The sequence below is a fragment of the Clytia hemisphaerica genome, unplaced genomic scaffold, assembly GCF_902728285.1.
Source record: "Clytia hemisphaerica strain Z4C2 unplaced genomic scaffold, Clytia hemisphaerica genome assembly, whole genome shotgun sequence".
Classification (NCBI taxonomy): domain Eukaryota; kingdom Metazoa; phylum Cnidaria; class Hydrozoa; order Leptothecata; family Clytiidae; genus Clytia; species Clytia hemisphaerica.
Window position 1 is genome coordinate 75,929 of NW_027103472.1, and position 27,457 is coordinate 103,385.

Here is a 27,457-nt window from a genome sequence, read left to right on the forward strand (position 1 = left end):
CCTAATTTCGATTTGTGCTTAGAGGATTCTCTCAGCATTGCTCAATCAAAGGAGGGAATAGGTTATATGGCTTCCAAATGTAAATTTCCGTGTATTTATCATATTAATAACGCACAGCAAAGCATAAAAAGCTTAAAAGTGATGATTTTTTTCAAAATTGTATCATTTCCCATCCATTTTTTCGTACCTGTAATTTGCAAAATTCAAATAGTCTTTGAAAACTTAAGATAGATAGTCTACAATCATGATTTAGTGAATTGTTTTTTTTAAATGGTGAAAAAGGTGACAGGATTTAATAAGGCAATATTTTTTTTTGTGTTACTCATAGTAACTATAGTGCTCATCTAAAAAGTGGTTACTTCACATTTCTTACTTTTTTGCATTTTACCATTTGTCTAATTTTTGACCATATTTAAAGAAGACTTATCGCATGTAAGCCATAGTGTCCTCCCCCCCTTTATAAAGGGGGGGGGGAAATCAATTTTCCAGTTTTGAATGGGTGAGGGGGAAAATGAAAATTTGAATAGTAAAGGGGGGAAAAAAAAGAGGGGGGAAAACATCGATAGTTGGCAAATTTGGTGGGGGGAAGTGTGAAATCACTTCAATTTTATCTCAGCAACCAAGGTCAGTCCACATGATATCATGTGATTAGATCATGATTGAAAATTAACCAATTTTCGTTCTATTTTGTCTAGTATTCCTTTTGCAGCAAATTTTTACGTCTGTGTCAGGTTGAAATTTGAGAAATTTATACGGGTATATGGGGGGGAAATGATATTTTCAGAATTTTCTGGGGGGAAAGCAAAAAAGAGGGGGGAGATTTAAAAAAATCAAGAATTTGGTGGGGGGAACAAACCCTGGAGGACACTATGTAAGCTTTGTCACTTATATACTTTCCTGGTTCCAAGAAAGCGAAATATTATTCAATCTATCAAAGACTTCTGACTTGATATCATTTTGTTCAGAACTTTCGTCAATTTTTACCCAAAACGGCATTTTGCGTCTGTCGATCACAATAAGATACGCTTGCTGTCAATCATAGTTTTCCCCTGTCAATCAAAAAGACTTTCTTCTTTATACGGAGACAATCTTACAGGAAAATGGAGAATGTTATGATTATGCGGACTTCCCTCTTAAACGACAAAGTATACGTTCTTACTGAAGTGTAGACAGGGTATTCTATTTTGTTTTTCCTGTCCGTAAGGGGTTTTTAATGCTCTTTTGCGTTTTCGTGTTGAGGTCTTTCCGCTTAACAACCTACAGACAGAGAATATGCTTAGTGAAGTGTAGAGAGGGTATTCTATTTTGTTTTTCCTGTCCGTAAGGGGTTTTTGATGTTATTTTCGTGTTTTGGTGTTGAGGACTTCCCTCTTAACAACCTGCAGACACAGAATATTATAAGTAAAGTGTAGAATACCCCATTCTATTTCGTTTTCCGGCTTGTAAGAGATTTTTGATGTTCTTTTTGTAATTAGATTATCAAACGGTCGCAACGTTGAAATTTAAATCGTGTTTTTTAGTTTGTCGCGGCGTTGTGACCCAAAAAAAAAGAGAACAGAATCGTTGCTGTGTATTTGGCAAGTTTTAAGATACAGTACGTCCACACAGATCATTGCATGTTTTGTTTTGGCAAAAGTACACATTTAGAATGCGTTTATTACTTTCAATTTCCCTGTATGTGATTGTTGATTGCACAATACCATTTTCCTTTCATTCTAGTCTAGAGGCACATTATGAGGCCTTACACAATACAATATCGTCAATTATTATAATCTGACATACAGGGAAGACGACCTCGAAAGAAAATTCTCGAGACTTTGGTCCCTTTCCATTCATTTCTGTACGAAAATTGTCGTCGTTTCACCGAGTCTTTGACGACCAAGTTCATTTTCAATAAACATTGTCGTTAGAAACAATGAAATTGAGAGTTTCACTGACGAGTCTCTCCAAATTAATACATTGTCGCTGAATATCTTCCCACCGAGAATGAAACGAAAACAGTTCTCGTCATAATTCTATTGTTCTTTTAGCATAATTTATGCAAGTAACTATAGGGAATAAGAAACAAAGCTCCTTAGCGATTATGTTTACTGAGAAAATTTATGTCATTGACGTCAGCAAACCAAATCTGATAATAAAAAACAACTTGTTATAAAAAATAACGAGATATGATTGGCCTATTGAAAACAATTCAAAAGTGACGTCAATCAAATTCTCAATTTTGATTGGTTCATCAAACATATTTAATATCTATAAAACAGTTTTCGGTAGCATATTTTATCAATCACTCATTAAACCGACGAGCAAGAGAGAACATCGTGAATCATCTTAAAGAAGTAGACACAGAAACGACAAACGAGAACTATAAACGAGAACCACCGAACATTTATTAGTTTTTTTTATCATTCATTCAAATGACTTATACAACAAATCAAGAAGTACCATCTTGGGATATTTATCAAACACAAGCTTCACCAATGTATGATTTAAACTTACCAGAGGTTATCAGCGATACTGATTCGCAATGCTTTGATGTAAAAGCTGAAGACCCTTACTTGCCAATGTCTAACGTAAATGCTTATCAGGTAGGGAACTTTCTTATATCTTTATTTTTTAGATACCTAATAGTAAAGGGTATTGAATTTCTACTTCTGAATCTTCTAAACAATGTTCAAAATTTCAAAAATTATGTGATTCTTAAGTTGCTCAGAAATCATCTAGAACTTTCTTATCCTTTTTTGCTTTGGTCAAGATTTTTTTTTTGATGGCTTGATGGGAATTTTTTTGCTTGTATCAGCAAATATTTGAAAAAAAGAGGAAAACTGATTTCTTCCATTTATGATTTGAAGAGGTTGCACGCGGCATGCATTGCATGTAAATCAATCTGTGCAAACTGGCATTTTTTATTGTTTTCGTATGTGAAAAAAATTTTCCTGTGTTTACGGAATAATTTATTTCGATCACATGTCAAAAAGCATGATTCGAATTTGACATTAATTAAAAAGACGGGGGTAAAAAAGTGGCATAATTAAAAAGTTGTTAAAATTAAACATTAAAAATTAAAAAGGCTCTTTTCACATATCATTATTTGAAAAAAATATAAATTAATTGGGACCGGATATTATTCATACTCGTTCTATTATTATATTGATATGAAAAATCACATTTAAGCATAGAACCTGATTTGTTAGAGTCATCATTCATACCTTAACTCTATTTGGTACCAGTCATTGCTTGATGAGGTTATAGAGTTAGAAACAAACTTTAAAACGTGCTTGGTATACAGATCAAAAGTTGCGCTCTCTCCAGCACACACAACAAGATAAAGAAGTTTGATTTTTTTAATGAAATAATTTTTTTGAGAATTCGTCATCGTTGTCAACTCATTTTGTCTTGGTCATCATCAAAAAAGAAAAGAAAAAAAATCTTTTTATTACAATTGAAAGTACATTTTAAAAACAAGTTTATTGGGATTTTTTTGATTCATAATGGCAGTCGGGATTATAATGAATTCGAACATGGCTAATCGCGGAGAGAGTTCATCTTCATCCTCAACGAACCCTTACGACCGCTCGCGTTTTACGCTCGATTTATCCTCGGCAGGCCCGAGCACAAGTCGGCTCCGACATTGGGATATGTCGCCGACCGACGCCTCACCCGTTGAGGTAGTGAAATCTTTTGAGATTACCTTTTTACGGAATTGCCTATGCGGCACTTAAGTATTTATCTTTAACTAACACGTTAATTGATTTCGGATTTGCTGATCACGCTATTTTCGTTTTCACACCTCTATGTTATTATTTTCATTTCGAAAAGAATTATAAACTTTAATTTGATACAAAATTATAGGTTTTCAACTTTTAATTAGCCGACTTAATTGCTATCACCTCTCTCTTCAAATCATGTTGCGATTTGTATTAAAAATTTATCAATGTCATTTTTGTCCTTGTCAGCACTTTGATTTGTTATCAACATCACTATTTCTTTGAATTCGGAAAAACATCATATATTCTAGTTTCGTGTATACAAACACAAATTTGATCAAGACAGGCATCAATAGGCATGCTTGACGCGGACAAGGAATGAACATTAAACAAATAATATATTTTTCTTTCTCGTTACAGGCGCATCAAAACAATCCATCAATGCTCGCATCACCATCAATGAATATGCCGATCCTATGCCGACCATACAACCCTTACTCACCCGTCTCGGCTATCCAATCAATGGCGTCGCCTTCACCCATGAACACTTACGCACATTCACCCGGCAACTCTTCCACTTACTCCGCATCTCCTCTCAATTCACCACAACAACATTTCAGTCAAGAAGATCTTATGATGCGTTACCGTATGCAGCAACACCCGATGATGGCGGCTCCCGGATACGGACCCCGTCCAGTTGCTCAACCGGCCAGCGAATATGCATACTACTATAACGAATATGGCATGAAACGCCGAAAGCGTGATGAAGAGGTAAGAACAATTTCTCGATTTTTTTGTTATACATATGATTTCAAATACATATCGGCTTGATTGTCGCGACTTTTGACAAACAGAAAATTTTTTTTTTTTTTTTCGAAACAGTTTTTATGATGATTCATTCCTTCAAAAAGCTGAACACAGCAAAAAAAAATTCTCTACTCAAAAGATTGAATCTAAATTTTAATATTAAGTATTTTCTTTCATTTTGTTCAGCTTTCACACGAAGAACTCGAGAAACGACGTGTCCGACGTGAACGCAACAAGCAAGCAGCTTTACGTTGCCGCACACGAAGACGTGAACGAATCGACGCTCTAGAGCAGGTAAATTACGTCATTTTCTTACTACCGTTTCCCTATTATCAGACGTCGGAAACGAAACTTTGAAATCTTTTCTAATTCGGTGAAATTTGGCTTTTTATATCAGAAGGGAATATGGCATAAGAAATACACTGCTTACTTATTTGAGATTTGTGGTTAATTGACCTCAAGTACTGCGTGAAACCACATAAGATATAAAGGGACGCCCTAATTGTTATTTTAAAACTTGATTTCAAACTTTTTTTCGGGCATTGAATATGACTGAAGATTCAAAATATCACTTTGGCTAAAATAACCGTTGAAAATTTCCCGTTTTGAAAAGTTTATTTGACCTTCTTACGTAAAGCTTATCAAAGCAAAGATTGGAAACATCTTTGGCCAACAAAAACTGTACAAATCAGCAAAAAAAACTTTCTTACGCCATATTCCTTTCAAGTATATAGAACTCATAATTTTTGTCTACAATGTCTGTTTGAAAATTGTTTCAAAAACATGTTCAATTGTGCAACTTAATGAATTTTGAGTAAGCAATTGATATTGGTGAATTATCCATTATCCAGCATTGGACAACTTTCTTAATTTTCTTCAATTTTTCTTTTCACCAGGAAACGACACAAATTGAAGAAGACAACACACGTGTGGAGAAAGAAATTCGTGATCTCAAGAAACAATTAGATGAATTACAAAGTTTACTGAAGGAGCATGATTGTCCAAAACAGTTACCCTTCTCTGGTAGCAATGCTTGAAGAATGGTCGAGAAGGAATTGGATTTTGAGAAGTGTGGATCCCATACGCGGATTTAGAATAGAGATCGATCATCACTCCTCAACATTAGAGCAGATGACAATGCGATTTCGTGGTCTGTGATTGGATGTTGATTAGTGCCAGACAAGCAAACCGCCTTTTAACGCACCTACACTTTACAAGTTCGAGCTTAGCATCTTATCCATGGAGGTGAAACTCGACTAAGGCTACGCTTACACTTTGGATTTTAAGCTAGCTGTTTTTAAAACTAGATACACACGAGAGATATAATATATGAATGAAGAGACATTTTTTTTTATATTTTTACATTTTTTTGTGAAAAGCAAAAGTCCCTTTTGTCTTTTGTATGCGTCATAAAACCCTTAATCTGCGATGACGATAGTTTAAGATTAAGTTTGTTGTGTTATAATTTTTTCTTTCTCAAATTTTCATTGATAATTTTCTGAAGTTTGAAAGAAAAAATACATAAACGTGCTATCAAGGGGACCAGTGTCTTTACATATTATTTGTTTGAAAAATTCAGAGTTTTTTTGGTGATTTTCGTCCTGGCGACTTTCATTGCCGCTGGGATTACTGCCATAAAGTGAAAAACTCAATATTTTAGGCTGTATATTTTTTAAATATTGTTTATGTAAGAATGTCAAGCTTTGTTTTTATTTTTTTAACAAGATAAACAAAAAATTGTGTGCTATATTAATATTTTTGTTTTTTTGGAAAAAGTCAAAATTTTTAGTGAATTTATAATAGAATATTGATAAATGAAGATTGTATACAGCACAAAAACTACTAAAGACCAAAATATTTTTATTTATTGTTATATTAAAACAAATTTCTTGTAAAAAATTCATTTTGTATAGATAGATAGATATTTTTCAATATAAAACTATAAATTTGTCGTTTTATTTTGTCTGACTGGTTCCTAAATGTTCCAATTTTCCACAGCAATTCTTGCCCTTGACTTCATCAAAAGTAATTAGATTTTCAAAATAATTACCCATACTGCAGAAAATGAACCTTTGAAATTAAGAAAATTAATTTTCAAAATTGAGACCTTATTGATGACTAAAACTAAAAACAATTAAACAGTATAAAAATAGCAATCAAATTTTTTGATTGGATCATGAAAATGATCTGAATGCTGGTCAATGAGTCATCGTGTCAGACATGACGTCATCAGTTTTGGGTGGATCAGCAATAACATGTTTTTAATTGACATTTGTATGACGTCAATAACCGATTTGTGATGATTTTATCTCTTCTTTTTTTTCGTTCTTTAATAAGATGTTGTTTTTGTGTCTTTAGTGGTAAGCCAAAAATAAGTGTATGATTAATTAACGTGTATCATTTTAGTATTTACTTCAGAATCACGATGAAAGCAAAACAAATCAGTTACAATTGTTTATGTCAAAACTAATCTTCCCTTCCCGTGCCATCTTCATCTTCATGGTGTTATCAAAATACTTTAAAATACCCCTGTCTCACTTGATAGCATTTCAGCCGTGGGTAACTGGGGTACATAGGTAGATCCCTCTTCCTCGTCCTGCAATATCTTTAATCTGAGTCCTTGTCTAACTTGATAACAATTTCATCATTGGGAAACTTTGAAAGGGGCATACCCTTTATATACCCTTTATTATACATAGCCCCCTTCTTCATCATACAATATCATCATTCTGAACCTAAAGAATTTTTTAATACGCCCTGTATAACATTATAATATTTTAGACATTGGGGTATTAAGATTAGCAGAGGGCTTTGAATAAAAGGAAAAAATATTTAATTAAAAACTGTTAATTATTATACCGTGCATAAATCAGTATAGTCCGTTGGGATCCTGCCACACCCACCTTCATATATGTTCTAATTAACTTTCATTGTATCAAATTTTGACATTTCCCCTTCTCTAAAGACAACAAGAATATTTGCGTAAACAACATCCCAGTGTGTGTTCAGTTTTTAGATCTCTCAAAACCTTTCAAAAAGCTTTTAAACTGCGAACGTCATTGCAAATCGTGGAATATCCGGGAAAAGATGTCTGCTTTACGTCAATTTCATGCTTTCAGTTAAAAATAACAATAGTTTAACAGACTTTGAGATGTCAGAGTCAGATACAAGATTTTCCATGATGATTTTTGTGCCAAAGACCTCATTTTGGCATCAATTTTGTACATATAGTATGCCATGAATAAGCATTAATACTTTTAGGATTTGAGATGATATGATTGACAACGTAATTATATATACGGAGTTATATTTACATTATGTAAAAACAATACAGGATTTTGAGCATTTTTGGTTTTTATTAAATGTTTTTTGTTTATTTTTCGTTTGTTTCAGCTTTTACCATTCGCCATCGTCATATGGTAAAGGAGCGTCTTGAGCTTCCATCATTAGTTCTTTGTAGAAGTTGATACGCTCTAGACTCACTTCGGTTGGTCGTTCTTGCGTTGGTGGAATGGCGTTAGGTGGAAGTAAACCGCTGGCTTTCAGCTGATTGAATTTCTTTGAAGTGACGGTTAATTCCACGCCATTCTTGTCCGTGAAGGTGATCAACTGTTGGCTTGTAGCTTGCCTTTTCAAAGGTGAAGTCACTTCGGTTGGTCGTTCTTGCGTTGGTGCAATGGCGTTGGGTGGAATCAAACCGCTGGCTTTCAGCTGATTGAACTTCTTTGAAGTGACGGTTAATTCCACGCCATTCTTGTCCGTGAAGGTGATCAACTGTTGGCTTGTAGCTTGCCTTTTCAAAGGTGAAGTCACTTCGGTTGGTCGTTCTTGCGTTGGTGCAATGGCGTTGGGTGGAATCAAACCGCTGGCTTTCAGCTGATTGAATTTCTTGGAAGTGACGGTTAATTCCATGCCATTCTTGTCCGTGAAGGTGATCAACTGTTGGCTCGTAGCTTGCCTTTTCAAAGGTGAAGCCACTTCGGTTGGTCGTTCTTGCGTTGGTGTAATGGCGTTGGGTGGAATCAAACCGCTGGCTTTCAGCTGATTGAACTTCTTTGAAGTGACGGTTAATTCCATGCCATTCTTGTCCGTGAAGGTGATCAACTGTTGGCTTGTAGCTTGCCTTTTCAAAGGTGAAGTCACTTCGGTTGGTCGTTCTTGCGTTGGTGCAATGGCGTTGGGTGGAATCAAACCGCTGGCTTTTAGCTGATTGAACTTCTTTGAAGTGACGGTTAATTCCACGCCATTCTTGTCCGTGAAGGTGATCAACTGTTGGCTTGTAGCTTGCCTTTTCAAAAGTGAAGTCACTTCGGTTGGTCGTTCTTGCGTTGGTGCAATGGCGTTGGGTGGAATCAAACCGCTAGCTTTTAGCTGATTGAACTTCTTTGAAGTGACGGTTAATTCCATGCCATTCTTGTCCGTGAAGGTGATCAATGAAGTTGGTTGTCCACAGCTTGCTTTCGTGTTTCGAAGTTGAGTTATTCTCCCCTTGGTATTATTGATTTCTTTACAGAATTCTTTTTTGGAGGAAGAGTATTTTTGTTTCTTGCGTGATTTTACAATTTTGGTTGTTCGTTCCAGAACAACTGTTTTAAGCCACTTCTCCTCTTGTTGTCTGCCACATCGGTCTGCTTTCAATGTTGACAGCATTTTCAAACTTATTATTTCACTTTATAAATACGATATAAAATTTTCACGATAATATTATCATGATCAGAGTCAATTCGGCGTTACGCTGAAATGGTTTCTCTCAATTGAATTTTTAAAAATTTTGCAGAAACTTTCATATAGGTGATTTTTTATTTGACGTCAAATATTTTAGTGATACATCCACGTCACATTTTAAAAGACTTTTCGTAACGTAGATTTTTATGCAAAACTGCGGTACATAATGTCTGTCCGTTCATTACCGTTCATTAGCCTTCGCCATGGAACTGTATCAAATTAAAAAGATTGGGGCATCTTTCATAGTGTTAGCTGAAGGTAACTGTGTCACCTTTTCGCTATCCAATAAAAACTTTTCGTGTTAGCTTTGCTTCAAATCATCTTTTTACACTCTTTAGTTAAGATAACTGCAAAATATTGTAACACGGGCCTTGCCCATGTGTCTGCATACTTAGTTATGTCCTCTGTCCTCATACAAATGAACCCTTAACCCTTTCATCCTCAACTTCACACTCTTTGGAAAAGAAGAATTCAATGAGACGTCTTGATCACGAGGGCTCAGGAAAATTCTTCGTTCCGGAATCATAGGCCGTTAAAGATGGGTTCCACCAGGGCTTTGGCTGTTTGGCGGTGCTGCTGTGGGACTGAAAGGGTTAACAAATCTTACAATACTAAGACTTTTCCATAATGTACTTTAGGTACTTTCCAGTCAAATTGGGGTCTGGTTTTTAGGACTATCACCATTTTATGTGAAAACTTTCAATCAGCATATCATATTTCGTAAGGTTCCGGTCGTTGGAAAGTGCATATGAGAATTTCTAAAAACTTCTAAAATGCTGGGTTATTTAATATGGAGTGATCAGCTAGATGAATCTTTTACATATTAGTGGAATAATGAAAAAAATTGATTTAATCAACTTACACGGTATAGAAAGAGTTGATGGTGAATTCCCACTGAATTCATCTGGGTTTTCTAAAACATACACGTGCTGATATAATTGTCACTTTTGGACTGTTCAGTGAGTGCAGACCCTTGACCTTTATATATCCCTGGACCAAGTTACTCAATCCCGGCCAACCAAAAATCTTTGATCGGAGTTTTTTTGAAATTAGTACCCTAATGGCGGCACTACTCAATAGCGGTGAAAATGCATCGAGAGCGCTAGAATACAACATTTTCAACAAACATTTTCCTCGAATACAATTTGATGCTGACAACGGAATACATTGAGCAATATATTTCGATATATTTTTTCTTCATTTTTTCTACTTTTTGATATTGCAGTGTGGTGGAAGCAAAGCGGTTTTTGGTGTAGATGTTAACGACCACTCATCCTTTGCCAATAAATTTAATGAGTAATCAACCACAACGTTAGTATTAAAGAAATAAGATTTAATTTTAGATTGTATTTCAAAATATACTTGTTTAGCAATTGATATTTTCGGTAAGGTTAGACCAAGATTCACTGAATTAGGTTTTTATGATTACAGTAAATTTTCTCTAGTTTGATTTGTCCCGAGTCTCACTCCCTGTGTTCCAGTGAGAGTAATTAGATCGTTGTTGAGTGGAGAGGCTTCCACACTCTATTTAGCCTTGAATTTTTTTCTGGAAAAGATGATATCGTGAGAAACTCCTGGGTGGGAAACGATTAAAGTTGTTCCAAAAACTTTTGCATTCGTTACATTTTGATACATTGCCTTTGCTCTCTTCAAGAACAATGTAGCAAAAGCGGTCTGCTGTCGATTCTTTTGAAACAGGCTTAAGTTACGACGATATTAACTCTAAGTTGGTTATTTCAAGAATTCTAAACTTCAAGAATATGTGTATGTTATTAAAATTCTTGAAATTTCTCTACATATAGATTATGCTGAGAAGAAAAAATAACTTTTTTCCTTTAAACTTCTAGAGAGAAATTCGAGAAGGTATTTTAATTACCTTGCTAGAATATGTGTGGAATTCAGGCTTGATTGATTGCGGTTATAGTGTGTAGACATGCCTATAAATTGTTCGCGTGGTTACTTAGCTATTAAAAATGATGTTTTCAGTACTGAAAGGGACCCAGTAGACTAAGACAATACAGATATTCGATGGAAATGAAATTACTTCCTAAGCACGCTACTTTCAGACGAGTGAATTGAATGACTGGTACGGTTGGGATAGTCAAAAATTGGAGGGGGGGGGTTAATTATGCAATCTAATTGTAATCTAATTATAATCAATATGGAATCAAATATTTCATTATGACCACGAAATCACGTTGTATCGATGTAATATAGATATGGTCTGCAAATCTGACATAAATGTAAACTAAGTTATAGTTTGATTTTAATCTAAACATCTCGTTTCCTTTTTTAGCCTGTGACAAAGATTTATTTTGGTTTTCCACGTCTATTTCGAGCTTATACCATCACTCTTTGAATCAAACTTTATTTATACTTTATTTAGCAGCAACAATTTTCAACGAATGTCATTTTTGTTCTTCGGCGAGTCGATAACATTAGAGACATTAGACTGAAACAATTGCAACAGTCAAACTCATCTTTTTCTTGACAATGATTCTGAAAAACGATTTATCTCACCTCACAGTAATTCCTGTTATTCTACTAAAATCCCAGTAGGGTGACATTGTAATGTATTCCTTCTTGGGACGTGTTGGTGCTGTTAAAATGCTGTACAGCAGGAGCTAATTTCTGTCCAACACATAGTATGGTAACATTTAAAGATCCTGTTATTTTCCTTAGTACCTTCGTGGAATATTTCTGATTTCCTGTCAATCTTGAATAACTCCTCAGGAATGTGGGTTGTGGTTTTTAAAAGACACAGTTTAACTTTTTGGCTCTTTAGATTAGGACCATGTCATACTCGAGAGTTAACAAGAAATCACCTACTCTCAAAGCTCACAGGAGGTCTATTACGTCATTCTTGTTATAAAGGTTTATCATGCCTTATTAGGGAAAATGTTTTTTAGAAATAAATCCCCCGACTGCGAGTCATTTTTGAAAGTTCATTTACAGTAACTATTTACAACAATTTACAATCAGTTCTTTTAAGTTTTGTAATCTATTGGAACTGAGGTTTAAAGATGTTATCAATCTTATACTATAAGCTTGCTGTGTACTTTATTAAAAGATTTGTGGTTTCCTTACTTCTGTAAAGTAAGTTCATTGACAATCGTTCAATTGAAAAATATTGTTGTGCAATGTTTATCCCCAGGTGTTCCTGAGTTATTTTTATGAATGAGTGTTTTGTTATCACAAGACAAAGTTCAAGTTTTGTCATGTGTTATTTGTACATTGGTGCATTCCTGTTTTCACAATACAGAGCTGATAGGGAATCTTCGGTCGACAAGGGTATAGTACCCCCCCCCCCGGTAGCTGGTAGGGAATCTGCCAGAGAGTTCTAGGTTTGCAGGATGGTGGTATATGCCACATCCACATTAATCACCATTAGGAAAACAGTCAAAACACATGCACACCCCTTTATATTTAAGATATACCCACAGTAGAAAAATTGACCATTATATTGCCCCTAATACAATCATCAATGAAAAAAGTCTAAACTTAACCACCATTGGGAATGAGGCAGAAAAGGTATTACACATTTGAAAATCAGGCGATATGAATTTGGATTATTTAGCTACGATATAGAGATATATAGATATAGATATGCCCTCCGATGCATCGGAATGGGTCCTACCCACGGTGGAGTAGGAATCACAGCGCAAGCAGACATTGCAACCTTGCAGATGCGAGCTGCCGAGCCATGGTGTATACCACGACACTCGAACTACACGGGAGAACGGATGTCCTCGCAGGTGTAGAACCTCATAAGTGTCTCGGCATACCACAATGTCTGGAATATCTACCCATACTCTTGTATCAGAGTTATGGTACCCAATTCCCCTCACATAGCATGGGTTGACCCGGGCAAAGGAGTATTCACTTGCCAAGTGAATCGTAGTGCCACAGTGGGTATCGGACTCGAGCCTTCTGGACAGAAGTCAAGCACCACTACACAGGCTGTAAAAACAAAGTTACGAATAGAAAAGAAAATTTCTGGTTTTTAAACCCTAGAAAAACTTCACCAGTTATCTAAGAGAGGGTTAACATTATATCTTATGGTCGTCTTCTTAGTTTTCTTTTAATTCTCCCACGAGAAATGGCAAATATCAAAGGACAACTTTAATAATTTTACAACATGCGTTTCAAGTCCAACCTTTAAAGGAAATGGCAAATTAAATTTTGGATAAACGTGGCTGGGTACAAAAAAGTTTAGCATCTAATAACCTATAATTAGTAGTGATTAAAACGGATCAAAGGATTTGCCAATACTTCCCAATGTCTGCCAACTCTTGCATTGATGTCAATTCATTGGCTTCCTTTGCATAAAATGAGAGTCAATTTCTGTGATATAACAGTTATGCAAGCCCATATGTCGCCCAATCTTCGGCTTTTGTTTAAAGAGATCCTTTTCTTGGAAAATTTAGCTCGTTAGATCTCACTTTCATTTCTCAATACCTCATTGGCCAATTTGTTTCGTTGCAGCATGGTTGCAGGTTAAGAAAACTGCTGAGAAAGGCTTGAATTCCATTATGGAAAAGATAGACCAGTAAAGGAGCACTTCATTTTTAGGCTTGTCGAAGAAACTTCTGTAAAATCTTTTTCTTTAGAGGATAGCTTTGAACTCCCTTCTTAGAGAAGCTAGGGTGTAATTATATTTCCAACGAGAAAAGAAGACGAGGTGTAATATTAGGATGCTCGATTGATACTACCCACGCTTAGCACATGGCAGACGCCAAATCTAAGTGTCGATCAATATGGCTTCTTATACCCCCACATTATCCTAAAAATAAAGGTGTCTCTTTTCCTCAATTAATCATGTTTCACGAGGACACGCTGAATTTCAACTGTTTCTTGAAAAAGGGTCTTATTGAATTGGCCAGCCCTCTGTGAGCTAGTATCAAAACTTGGTCAGTAATCCTATGTGCGCTAGTATCATAAATCATATTTGATTAGGCGAATCTGTTGCAATTTTTTCTTCATCTCTTTAAGTACTAGTTACTTTAGTAATAGTATTGCAACAGTGTAGGATATCGATGGATGAATCATCTCACTAACTAATTACTAATTGAATAGCCTCTCTAATTGTATGCACGGTCATTTATTATTTTCTTTCTACCTTTCAAAAATTTTCCTTTTTTGATTAGCTTCTATAATTTTTTCCTGGTGCATTAAAACTTAGGCTAGGTTAACGGTTGCTAGAGCGGAAGGCAGACTAATTTGGTTTCATACCACAAACACATATTTTCGATCGATGTTGTAAGTCTGTGTTCTCTACCTTAAGAACAGAGGAAACTTAGGTAGAGATTAAGGTAAGAATAAACCTTATATTTTCTAATTCTTGATCCAAAAAACTAGCATTTCAGTAAAATCATCTAATTCGATCTCGGTATCAGAAAACTTTCTAATGGCAGCGTTAAAGCTTTCATGCTGAGAATGGTTCGAGATGTACAAGGTTCCAAATTCCTAAAGCATTCTTTGTTGATTTACGATTTACGATTTTTACTAAAATTTGATCGGTGACCTCTACATGGTAAATCGTATTCCGCAAAAATTTATTTCGAAAACAACAATGATTTATGAAGGGTTTGTATGTTAAAAACGTGTAACTATCAAAAGATGATAATGTATTGCTACTAATTTATTGCATCCAAACGTGCCAGTGACGGGCTAAATTTTCATTGGTCATTGCAAATGTTTTTTTCAATCATCCCGCAAGGCGGGCGATTTTATCTTTCCTCGGACTGTCCATAAAGTTTTTATTGATGTTTTCGCCAAAAACGGGTGTTGGGTAAGTATGTGCCAATATACAACATAACAAAGAAAAACTTTTTTTGAGAAACTCATTCGCAATGCAAATTTCCGTGGCCCAGGGGGGGGCGCAAATTCCCCGGGAGAATTTTCCTGCCACCCGAGGATGACGGTTAATCAGCATATTTACCCTTCTCGATTTCGCTGGTCAAAATTACGGGTTATTCCAAATCGCTTTAGACACCCTGCCGTCCTCAAAAGTGCAAATATTACCCCCTATGTATCTTTTGGATCTTGAAAACAGAGATGATTTATTGTTTTGGTATTTTCGGATTAAAGATACAAGGATTTTACATAAAAACATGTCAATCATATTTTATGAGCAAATGCAATAATGTGTTTACGAAGTAAAACCCCACTTGACTTTCTTGTTTTGACACTTTTCCACCACATACTAAGACATCTATCCTATTAAAGGATGTCAAAACTCTGGTTATATCCACTCAGTATGTCTTAGTAGGAATACGATTGGAATTTTTGCGATTACATTACAAAAAGAAACACCATTCGAAACCCTGCATATGGGAAACATTTACAAAAAGTCGACCATAGCGAGAAATTTTATCTTCATTCGAAAATACGCTAAACTTTAATCTGAATTAAGGGCTCTACATAAAAGTTATGTTTTAGATTCTTTAACACTTTTAACAAAGAATTGCCTTTATAAATTGCTTTTTAATCAAATCCCTTAAGAGTAATTAAGTACTTAATTGCTAAAATGACGTTATGAACTTTAAAAAGACGTTAATAATATGTTGCATCACCTTCTTTTATAAAAAGTGCTAAGTTTTAATGGGTAATTAACCTTTTTGTTTCGAACTTTTTTCAAACTGTCTGCAAAGAATTGAACTATTTTAGATTTTGCGGAAAATTTTTCTAAAAAGATGTGTCAAAAGTTATGACTGTTTTTTTAAGCAAAATCCAGATGAAAAATTAATGAAAAACCACTATTTTGAAGATTTCGCGACAAAGAAGCATTTACAAAAATTTTTCCGCAAAAATTTTTATTGTTTGGTAAAAGATACACCATCTACTGCGAAAAAATTTTCAAAATGTTTTTTCTTCGCCGAAACTAAGCTCTTCAAGTTGAAATACTCTTCCTCGAAAAAGTCTTCATTTTCTTCTTCATCAAACTTTTTCAATGCAATTTTTGAATTTTCAGATTCAGGAATAGTTTGTCTAACAGAAAATGTATAACATACTATAGTTTTGTTGGTTAGATCAGTCAGAAAACACATTTTAAACACGGCAATTATGAAAAATTCACTATGGTCTATGAAATCCTAATGGGGATAGAAATACTATTGTTCCAAGGTTAAAAATGGGGATGGTTTTGGAGTGCAATTTTTTAAACATGGAATTTCGAGTGCGGGGATGAAATCAAAGTCGATTTCCCAGTGGGGCTGAAATTCAAGGATATTTTCCCACCGGAGACGAAATTTTTGCTTAATTTTCCAGTGGGGCTGGGGTCCCAGTGGGTCTGGGACACAGGGGTGTACTAGTCGATTCACGGTCCTTGGAACAAGAATAATTCTCACATTGACCTGAATAGCTCTAAACTTCAAACACAACCCAACGTGGCTTACACTTCTTTCACAGTTAGTCAACTCCTACGCACGTACACATTATACTAAAGGCTTGGTCTTTCATAATTGGTTTATGAAAACAAATTAATTGACTTTAATGAGATAGTAATCTTATCAGTCGATTTGAATCGGTATAATACATCCGGTGAACTTCATAAACATTGGGCTTACTCATAGAGATGTTTACCATGATAAAGACCCATTAAGATCAATTAATTGTATGCCCCCAATAATACAAATTAGTTGGTTAATGACTTTGATAGCATTATGGGAGGTAACTATTGTTTAATTAATGAATGGTGTTGATAATAAGGCTTGTCCAAGCTTTTATCATGTCTGCTTCTTTATAAGAAAAGAAATGTTAATGTATATATATTCTTTAAAGTCGAAAAAAGTGTACAAATCTGTACTAGCTTTAAAGCTAATAGAATTCGACTGTTAAGAGAATGATACTGATTACTGTAAATTTCAGTTGGAAGTAAGTAAGTAAGTAAGTAAGTAAGTAAGTAAATGATTTATTTGTCCTAATAAGCGAGACGAGCGACCACACTCATAGACAAAAAAGCTAAACTAAGGAGGTGGCCGCACGATATAGTTACAAGATTGAATAATTTTAAGTCTTATTTTAAGTAGAAATTGACAAGAAATTTTTCGTAAAAATGCTTTAAAAAAACAAAGTTTAAAAATAAAATAACCAACTCAAATTACCAAATAACTAAGAAGACAAACTGTAACGAGAGCTAAGTATACGAAGACAAAAAGTATAACTTAAGAAAGTCCTTAAGACGATCCAATGCAAGTGTGGAATTATCATCAAATGTTAAGAAATGTTGAATTTCATTCCAAGCAAGAATTGATTGGTATAAAACTGAGTAATTGCCATAAGTCACTGTTTTTACTTCGGGTATTTTTAAAAGTCCGGACTTAGAACGGATAACTTCATGACGATCAGTATCATTTAATCGCTTATACTCGAGACTTTGCAATAAAGGAGTAGGAAGTTTGTTTTTTAAGTGCTTGAAGAGAAAGATAATATTTAGATATTTGACAAAATCGAAAAAGCGAAGAATCTTGAAATCTAAAAATAAAGGAGATGAATGTGCACGAAAGTCAGAGAAAGTCATAATCCGAAGAGCTCGTTTTTGAAGAATGTGGACCCTGCGAGCATAGATTGTCTGCCGTTGACCCCATATTTGGGCTGCGTAAGAAAGATGACATTGAGAAATAGAATAATATAATGATGTTAATGTTTTCTTGTCGACATAATGCCTAAGTTTACTGAGAGCTCCATTAGCTCTCTTTAATTTATTACAAACAAAGTTTATATGGTGTTTCCAGTTCAAATGTTCATCCAGATATACACCCAAATACTTGACAACTTTGCTTGGTATGAGTTTGCGTCCATTGACTTTGATTTTTAAGTCATAGTTGATCTTCTTTCGAATCGGACGAAAGATCATAAGTTCAGTCTTACCAACGTTTAACGAGATCTTGTTCGCCTTCAGCCAGTTCATGAGAAGCTTAAGGTCGATATTTGCTCGTTTAGCTATAGGTTTTAAAGATTCATCTCTCAGAAAGAGCATAGTATCATCAGCAAACAGATTGACAAGAGAATATCGAAGAGCAGTATGAAGATCGTTCACATAAAGAAGGAAAAGAAGGGGGCCAAGAACAGAACCCTGGGGGACACCATGTTGCATGCGTCTAGATGTAGAATTTTTACCTGAAACTGAAACAAACTGTGATCTGTCAGTTAGAAAAGAACGAAACCAGTCAAGAGATTTTCCCCGAATACCATAGAAATCTAGTTTAGCTAGTAAGATGGAATGGTCGACAGTGTCAAAGGCTTTTTGCAGATCAATAAAGATGGAACAACCGAAATCACCTTCATCCAAGGCACTTGAGATTTGGTTAACACAGTAAAGAAGGGCTGTCTCAGTAGAATGTCCAGAGCGAAAACCGAATTGTAAAGAATATATGGAATTTGTCTGATCAAGAAAATTTATCAGTCGTTTGTGCATAAGTTTTTGAAAAATTTTGTCGATGTTTGAAAGAAGTGAAATGGGTCTGTAATTTTCAGCATCAAAAGGAGATCCTTTGTTTTTGAAGATCGGAATGACTTTCGCTTCTTTGAGTTGACTTGGAAAAACACCAGTAAAAAAAGAAAGATCGATGATGTCAGTGAAGATCGAAGACAGACTATTTAGGTTAGAAGAAATAATACGATAAGGGATGCTATTGGGACCAGAAGCTTTGTTCTCACTCAAGGACATTAAAACTTTAGAGAGTTCGAGTTTGGAGACTGGCGAGATGAGAAAGTTATTAGGATTTCGACGTTCATTTGATAGCCATTCAGAAAAGTGATGACGTGTGAAAGGGTTTTTTGATCGTATCTTACCAGCAATCGTTGAGAAGAAATCATTGAAGCCTTCTGAGACTTCTTGAGGGCATGAAGAAAGAGAGTCATTGATGTTGAGAGAAATACTAGACCTAGAATTCGAAGAAGATATGACTTCCCGGACACCTTGCCAAAGTTTACGAAGGTTATTAGAGTTTTGTTGAAAATAGCGAGAATAATGAAGTTTTTTACTTGCACGAATGAGTGAAACTATTCGATTACGATAAAATTTATACCTACCTCGAAGGAAAGATTTGAGATCCTTTGCAGAATCAGGAACGCTCAGATAGTCATTTTTGAGATTATCCCTGATTTTCATTGAGGTACGAATGCCACTCGTAACCCAAGGTTTCAGCAGGAGATCAGCTTGACGCCTAGTAAGTTGTTTCAAAGGGACATGCTTATCATACAATGAAGAGAAATGAGTTTGAAAAGTGTTAAAAGATGAGTCTACATTCCCCTTGTCGATTTCAAGAAGATTTTCCCAATCAAAACTGTCAAATTCTTCCTTGAAGCTGGCTTCATCAAAGTTAGACCATTCTCGACGAAAAGGAAGTTCAGGCTTAAATTCGGGACCGCAGTCTGTGTTTAGAACCAAAAACTGAGGAAGATGATCGGAAATAGCAACAGTAAGATTTCCAGAGACTGAAGTACAGTTGACAGGAGAGGTAAAGATATTATCAATGAGAGTGCTCGAAGTGTCAGTAATTCTTGTTGGCAAGGTGATTGTTGGTAGGATTTGGTAGGCACCGAGATTGTCGAGAAACGCAGAGTGAGAAAGGTCAGTGTCACAAGTTAAAAGATCGATGTTGAAATCACCTAATAAGATAAGATTTTTATTTTCTTGGCAGGCTTTCTTCAACAAAGGAGATAAAAAAATTTTATTAAAAAGATCAACATCGAGAAGAGGATGTTTGTAGATACAACCAACGATGAAGTTTTTTCGATTCTTCAAAACAATCTCAACAAAGGTGGATTCAAGATTGCCGCTGTTAGAATTAATAAAATTTTGAAGATCCTCACGAGGTTTGCCTTTAAGAGATTTAGAAATAAAAAGGGCAGTACCCCCAGCAGTGGAGACTGCTGGAGTATCAAAAGTATTGAAGCCGCTGATGGAAAGTTCGGTATCTTCAATTTTAGAATGGAGCCTTGTCTCAGTGATACCGAGAATACTGAAATTATGATTAAGATCAGAAAGTAAAGTTGTAAGATTGTCATGGTGTTTTTCCAAAGAACAGATATTTAGATGGAAAGCAGAAAAAGATTTTTTCTTAAGAGGCAGAGAAGAAAATTCTTGAGTACTATAATATTTGCAATTAAAGTGAGATACATGATCATCATAAGTTATATCGTCTTCTTGATCGTCGACTTGAGAATCAAAGTTAGAAAAATGATTAGATTTTGAGTTGAGATGTTTAAAATAGGATTTTAGATGACTTATGTCTTTACCAATAGGTAGTTTATCCTCAGTTTCAAAATTAGGTAAAGCGTCTTGCCTGCAGAGTTTACAGAGCCAGATGTTTTTTACAAATTTTGGTTCAACGCCGAGGCACTTTGCATGGGATCGTCCCTCACATTTTGGACAAAAATGAAAAATTTGAGTGGTTCTAGAGATTTTTTTTAGGCAAACAGTGCACTTCGCACTTTGCATGCTTGAAGAATTGTTAATCTTGTGTCTCAAAGTTCAAAGGGATATGTTTCCCGAGCCAAAACTAGTGTCATATAATATCAATAAGAGAATACTCTATCACAATAGAAAGAAATGCGTAACAAAAATCAGGGAATTATCTATTTTTAAGAATAGAAAATGTCTTTATAATCAGGAAAAGATTCAATCAAGTCATTCAGATGTGTTACTTTCATTACTTCATTGTTATTGTCAGCAAAACGCACGTTAATTGTCCCATTAAAGACCCAAAACGACTCAATTGCATTCTTATTATAGAGTGATTTCACCTTTCCCCAAAGATATCGATAATAACTGCAAAGGTTATTATTAATATACAACGTGTTAGAAAGATTCACTTTTGACAAAACTTCTCTCTTTTTGAATTCCTTTCCTTTTTTGATGAATTTTTCTGCAAATTTTCTGTTTACGAATCTGACAATAGTACGTTTTGGTCCGTTTTGATTTTTGTTTTGAGTGAGTCGATGACAGGCTTCAATATCCTGTGAAGAGATTGTAATGTCAACAGCTTTAGCGACTTCAATAACTTTTGCCTCTAGATCCTGTTGTTTAACGTAATCAGGGATACCAGCTATTTCAATGTTATTTCGTCTTGTATATTGTTGAAGCTCAGCAGATTCCCTTTCAAGTTGTATCATGTCGTCATTTTTACATAAGTCACTTGAGATATCTTTCAATTCAGATTTGAGATCATCAATAATCAAGGACTTTGAATCTAAATCTTGCCTCAAAGTGTCAATTTCTGCTTTCATAGCTAGGTTTTCGTTTTGAAGTTTAATGATGATCTCATCCTTAGTATCTTTGATCTTTTGAGCAATGTCATGTTTGATAATTCTCATCTCATAATAAATCATTTCCAAAGTTATCTCTCGTGTGGGATCCAAATCAAAAAAAGACTTGGAGGTAGAATAATATACTTCCCCATCAACAACTGATGTATCTCCTTCCTTTGGTGGTGGATCTTGAGTCTGCAGTTGGGTGGGATAATCATCAGGAATCTCAGCAATAATATCAGCAATGTCATTCTTTTGCTTTCTTGTTGTGATAGACATATTTAAAACAAAATTTGGCTCGAGAAACTAGGTGTGTTGTGTTTTAAGCGCCAAAAATTTTGACACGTCTGTACTCCGCGGATGTCAAAGATGTTAGGAAAGAGATTCGTTATCTTTGCATTTTCTTACAAATAATTTCTACTCGTTTAACTTGCACGTACACATTCAATTTTTCAACTTCAGGGTTCGGAGATTTCCGTTTGATACCGAGATTGTTACTTGAGATGATAACAGTTTTAACTTTTTATTGTATTGCACAACTCTCTCGACCAATAAATGAACACACTTGGGTAAACATTCGATCATAGCATATTTTTCAACGGGAAACATTATCGCGGAGCGATAGTGAAAGTCTATTCGGAGAAATGAATAGTATTTTTCATAAAAATGGCCTTATTTACAAAGATCAAGGCATGAAAAATAATATAAGGTTTTACTTGATTGCATAATAACTCAATTTATTAAGTTCTTATCACTGTAAGACTTACATCGGGTTATCATCTGATTAAGTTAATGTTGTTTTACAAGCACAAAATGACGTCACTTAATCTGATTACAAGTTCTTGAGAAAGTGTTTGACAGATAAGCTGTATGTTTGCTTTGATGAATTTAAGAAAATGCAATGAAAGAAAAACTCATCATGTACCCGCCCCTGTATCAATGACAAGGGAGTCTGCTGCGTGCTACGTAATCATAAAGGTTACAGGGTCCGAGCCATAATTTGCATAGTGAGGGATGGGCGATGATTTAGTGTAATTTTAATTTTTGCTAAATTTGCTGAGAAAAGGCTTATATTTTGATTACACCCAGAAATTTTGGAAAAATATTAGCTGAAAAAGATATTACCCATGCCTCATGGAGGTTCAGTTTGTTTTTATGAAGTTTTGTACATTAACCTGAAATGAAGTTTTCTCATACACTTTTTTGTTATAAAAACCAGTAAATATTTTATGAAACTCGGCAGTTCTTATTTTTTGGTATTCTGAGCCTAAAATTGGTCTGATCGTGTTCTTATTTCTAGACCAAACTGATGTATTTTAGGTTTGATATTTCAGTTTTACCAAATCAACCTACCAAAATTAATTTACTTAAAATAATTCAGTCTCTCCAGGTTCAGTTTTGATTTTAAATTGTTCTTTTGGCAATTTTCAGCCTTGTTTTTCTTTAAAATTGTTCTTATAAAAAAGTGTATATTTTGACTGTGTAAAAATAGACGCATTTACATGATACCTTAATCATGCTTGCTTCCCCATACTTGTTGTTTTGCAGTAATAGATCTACTGTTAAATATATCAATATATATTAGGGAGTGTGATTTTGTAATAGATCTGATCAACCCACAGAAGCGTGGGGCCTAAATTTAGACTTTTTCAGATTTGTCTTTTTTGTACGGTTTCAAAAACCTCGCTGAGATATATTTGAACTTGGATAGTCTTTCGAAAACCATTTAAGGTCTTAAGTAATGCTCAATATAGATCAACAACCAGCTTTTTTTCTTCCCTATTTGTTTTTTTTATCTCCCTAATTTATCTTATTTGCCTTATCTCTTTAATTTCTTCCGCTTCGGGGCTCATAATTGATGTGAAAAGGAAATTTGCTTTATTTGTTTGTGATAAAGACCAATCAAACTATTTAGCTTAATATTGACAAAAAGAAGAAAAAATCACCGAAAAAGTTTCCTTTAGTTTTTTCTCCTGGTTTAATTTTGTGAAACCATAATCAAGATTTCAACATTATGACAAAAATGACATCCTATGATAAGCTCTCTATTACAAACTCAATATATAACTTTCAATTGAGGATCATTTTTGGAGCCAGGTTATGACTCATCTATTTTACCACCACAGACGAGAGAGCCGAACAAAGCTTTATTTTTGTTTACTCTCTCCGAGACTTTATCTGATACCTGTGGTCACATTATGATGCAATAAGTAAGATGCTATGAGCTTTTTCTCGAAGATCAAAAGTTAGTTAAGTTTGCTGTGACCCCTTTGGAGGCGAACTGAATGCTCTTCCTTCGATAGGTCACTACCGAAGATAAGCGAGGGAACCATTCTTTCTCCCTGGATTGCTCTACTTATCTGCAATAAACTCTATGAGATTTTCTCTAAGCTCACAAGTAAACTAAGTCGGTGGCCGCAGTCGGATTCGACCCGAAGGTTCCTCTTTCGATAGCTATCTATCCGAATAAGGAGAGGGCGCCATTCTTCCTCCCTGGATGGTCACTTACCCTTAATCCTTCTCTTAATATTTGAACATTATGCAGAGAGGCCAGTGCTCTCTAATCGCACTACGGTCGGGCATAGAGAACGCTTTCGAAATCATAACGAACAAAATTTGTCCCAGGTTTTAAAAGAATTTTTGTTGAGAAAATATTTTAATACAGAGTTGTTGTTAGATAAAATTGTTGGCTATTTTCAATTAAAGTTCTGGTGATTAGGAAATAGACTGCTGCACGCATCCCCTCCGATTTATTTTGATATATCAAAATCAATTTCAGGGATGTGTGCAGCGTAATTAGGAAGTTGACCAATCGATAAATGTTTTTCAATGACGTCAAAGATCAATCTTTAATGAAAACGAACAGCTGGGTACTCACGTCTCCCATCCGCTATGTGTAGGTGCAAAGGATGTTAGGTGTGCAATGATGACATGGTATCCACATAGTAGCAAAATAGTGCACACTGGAATCATTTAAGGTTTGCAATTACTGAGGCTTTGAGGCTTAAACTCAGGGGTTCAAGTTAGAAATATTTGACGTTATTTGATTTTTAACCGACTAAAAGTGCTTTTTTAGAAGCCATTTTGAGTCAACTTGAAAGATCTACTAAAGTGCACACTTAATCGAATGGGTTTTAGTTAACTGGAAGCATTTAGAGTTTACATTTACAGGGTCCTGGACTTGAAAGCTGTGAACTCAGGGTGTCGAGTATTAACAGTATTTGACTTCTCCCACTATGGTCAAGCGACGAGGAGACTTAATTAATTTTGAACCAGTTAACAGTATTATTTTAGGACCCATTTTGAGTCAATTTGTAAGATTTTCTAGAAAAATACCATTCAAATTAGCTTTTCATGGAGAAATATCGAGGGTTATGACCCCCTTTCATCTCCCTTTGCGTTGTAGGGGGGCTTTAAACATTTGAAATCACATTTTATCTGCATGTGTACGTGCTCAACTTGCTCAGTTTTCTTACCGGAATCAAGTAAGTTTTAAAAAGCATGTTATTTAATTGAATTAAAAGATCTTATCGTATTTAACCGATCAAAAAAGCAACTGAGTTTTATTCTATTGGTAAATGACAATACTGTCTATGGACATGCATCATGAGTCGCCAGCCTTGGTACAAAACCTTATTGATTGCTTTAATTAACATTGCCATGTAAGTCGGAAGGTACTCCCTATCATGACGGCAAAAAGCTATAGTCTTTGCAAAGTAAAGGCAGTAATTTTCTGTTTTAAAGTAAAGAGATCAGACGAGAATGTGAATACGAATCTAAAGCTATTGATACTGGAGTCTCATTTCTATTCGTCCCACTTTTTTAACTCTTTTTCAAAGATGAAAAGAGGCTATTATAGTCCCGGATGAAAGTAAAATAATCAGACTTCATTGTCTTTGATATCTTTGATCAGCTCTAAAGGTCGGGAAAATTTTCAACAACTAGAAGGTTCAAATTACTTAATTTGGCCTGACCACACAAAATAATTTGCTGTGGAGGACTGATAACCCAGCGCTCGTTATGGGGGATTTTCTGGTCAAACTGTTGTTGTTTAAGGTTTACGCAGATCTAAACCAGATTGACGATGTGGGCACATACATGCTTATTTAGACTTTTTTTCTATAATGACTACTTGATGCCTATAATTTTCCCATTGCAATATCAGAAAAAGTCAGTTGCTGTTGCGAAGGAAAACTCTACAAATGTTTTACGACCACTTTCCTAGACAAACCTTTACACGATTTTCATTGGTTCTCTACCAGCTAGCTATTGCTACCAATTCATTTTCAGCAACTTTTTAGAATGTAGAGGCAAAGATCTTTTCAACAATGCAAAAGTTTCTCTAAAACCAACTTTCTTGAAATTTAAAGTTTGAGATTCATTTTATTGTGAATATCCAACAAAAAAATGAAGGCTGGTCAAAGGCAGTATAGGTCACAAAATAAAGGTTACTCCTTTTTCCTTAATCACTTTGCTAAAGTGGCCAATCTATTCTTATGCACCCAATAATCGTTCGTAATAGCGCTAGAGGTAAAAACTTTCTCTACTGTATATTGAAATAAATTGTTTATGTTACAAAATTATCATTAAACCGCAAACCCAACAACGAGAAAGTAGCCACGAAACAAATGAAAAACAGGAAAGATATGGCGTAATTTTCACAATACAAATTCGAAAACAACTTCTGTGAACGTGACTGGATAGATTTAATCTCGGTCCAGGCCCTACGCTGATCTCGGAAACTCACAATAATTATTATATACTCGTCGCAAATCAAATTATAAACACTATACAGTGTGTCCAACAAAAATAGAATGCTTGCAAGATTGAAGGTGCATGTTTGAGAAGTTTAGTAATTAAACAATGAAAAATTCACCATATCATGATTTTCAAGACAGGAAAATTTAATGTAAAATCAGCAGTCATGGATTCGTTCGTCGTGGCAAAAATAGAACAACCGCTGACCATGTTATGGGCTTGTTTTCTTTCATGGTCTAAAAGCCTAAAGGTTTTCCCATCATTTTTTTAGGTTTGATGTTTGATGTATGATAACATTGCTTGTATTACTTCAATTGTTGGTTTGATTCGTGGATCCTGGCTATCAAAGGTGACATAAAAAGTAAGTTCAATTTTGCTTTAAATTTAAACTTTAATTAAAGATTTAAAAAATCATATGTTATAATATTTTGCAGCCATAATTTAATTGGTTGCCAAAATACTATTTATGAATATGTGTGGCAGTATAGAATTTAGACGGCTGTAAGTACAGTGTAAGGATCTAAATTTTAGAGGACTTAAAATTTGGGCCTCACAAACGGTCGCTTTCAGATAGTGTGTCCCTTGCAATCGGGTTTCGAGCCCTGGTTTTTAGCTAAATACGTTGTTATATGCATATCCATTTTGGGTTGATGCAGCCTAGTCACAACATAAGTACCGTGTTTGTTTGTTTGTTTATGTAACCTATGTTTATTCTATAATTTTTCGTCTGTTTATGTTTATGTTTCTTTCTGGTGGCGACCCCTTACTCATCACAAGTGGATTCTTTTAATGCTTCCTGAACCCATAGTAAAAAATACTTGTCCAAAGGACCTTTCATGAAATTGTTAAGATGTATTGTATTGGATGAGTAAAGTAAATCTAATCAATACCCATGTGGCAATAGCCGAATTGCCCAAGAAAATATGAAATTGCTAAGGGAACGCGGTTAGTACGTGGAAGGGGGTATCTTGGCAAAATCAGTAGGTACAGTGCACCTGAAAGGGTTACCCTTTTCACTCCTCAAAGATCTTTATGAAAATAAATCAACTCCCTGAAACGGTCCCAAAATCACAAAAGTCGGAACTTGAAGTGTCGCGTTTTCGAAATATTTGGTCTAAAATCTTTCGAAAAATCTCTCGTCTCATAAATATCAAGATTTTTTAATCTTTTTACTCGGAAGCTGATGAAATCTTCTTTTCGTTATCTGA

The 27,457-nt window shown here is 35.0% G+C and overlaps 2 protein-coding genes across 4 annotated transcripts in view; both read left to right on the forward strand.

Annotated features, from left to right (window-relative positions):
- LOC136798315 (uncharacterized) overlaps positions 1 to 27,457 on the forward strand; it is a 46,655-nt gene that overhangs the window by 13,461 nt on the left and 5,737 nt on the right. For both annotated transcript variants that reach the window (XM_067054904.1, XM_067054905.1), the window contains exon 3: positions 26,521 to 26,610. The gene's annotated coding sequence lies outside the window, so the exon portion shown is untranslated. The remainder of the gene's footprint in view (positions 1 to 26,520; positions 26,611 to 27,457) is intronic.
- LOC136798316 (protein c-Fos-like) lies at positions 2,275 to 6,469 on the forward strand. 2 transcript variants are annotated; one of them, XM_067054907.1, is made up of 4 exons: positions 2,275 to 2,585; positions 4,125 to 4,475; positions 4,698 to 4,805; positions 5,408 to 6,469. In XM_067054907.1, the coding sequence occupies exons 1-4, from the start codon at positions 2,415 to 2,417 to the stop codon at positions 5,546 to 5,548; spliced, it is 771 nt and encodes a 256-aa protein (XP_066911008.1). In that variant the 5' UTR covers positions 2,275 to 2,414; the 3' UTR covers positions 5,549 to 6,469. The 2 variants fall into 2 exon arrangements, with proteins under 2 accessions (XP_066911008.1, XP_066911007.1); XM_067054906.1 differs by lacking the exon at positions 2,275 to 2,585 and adding an exon at positions 3,198 to 3,665.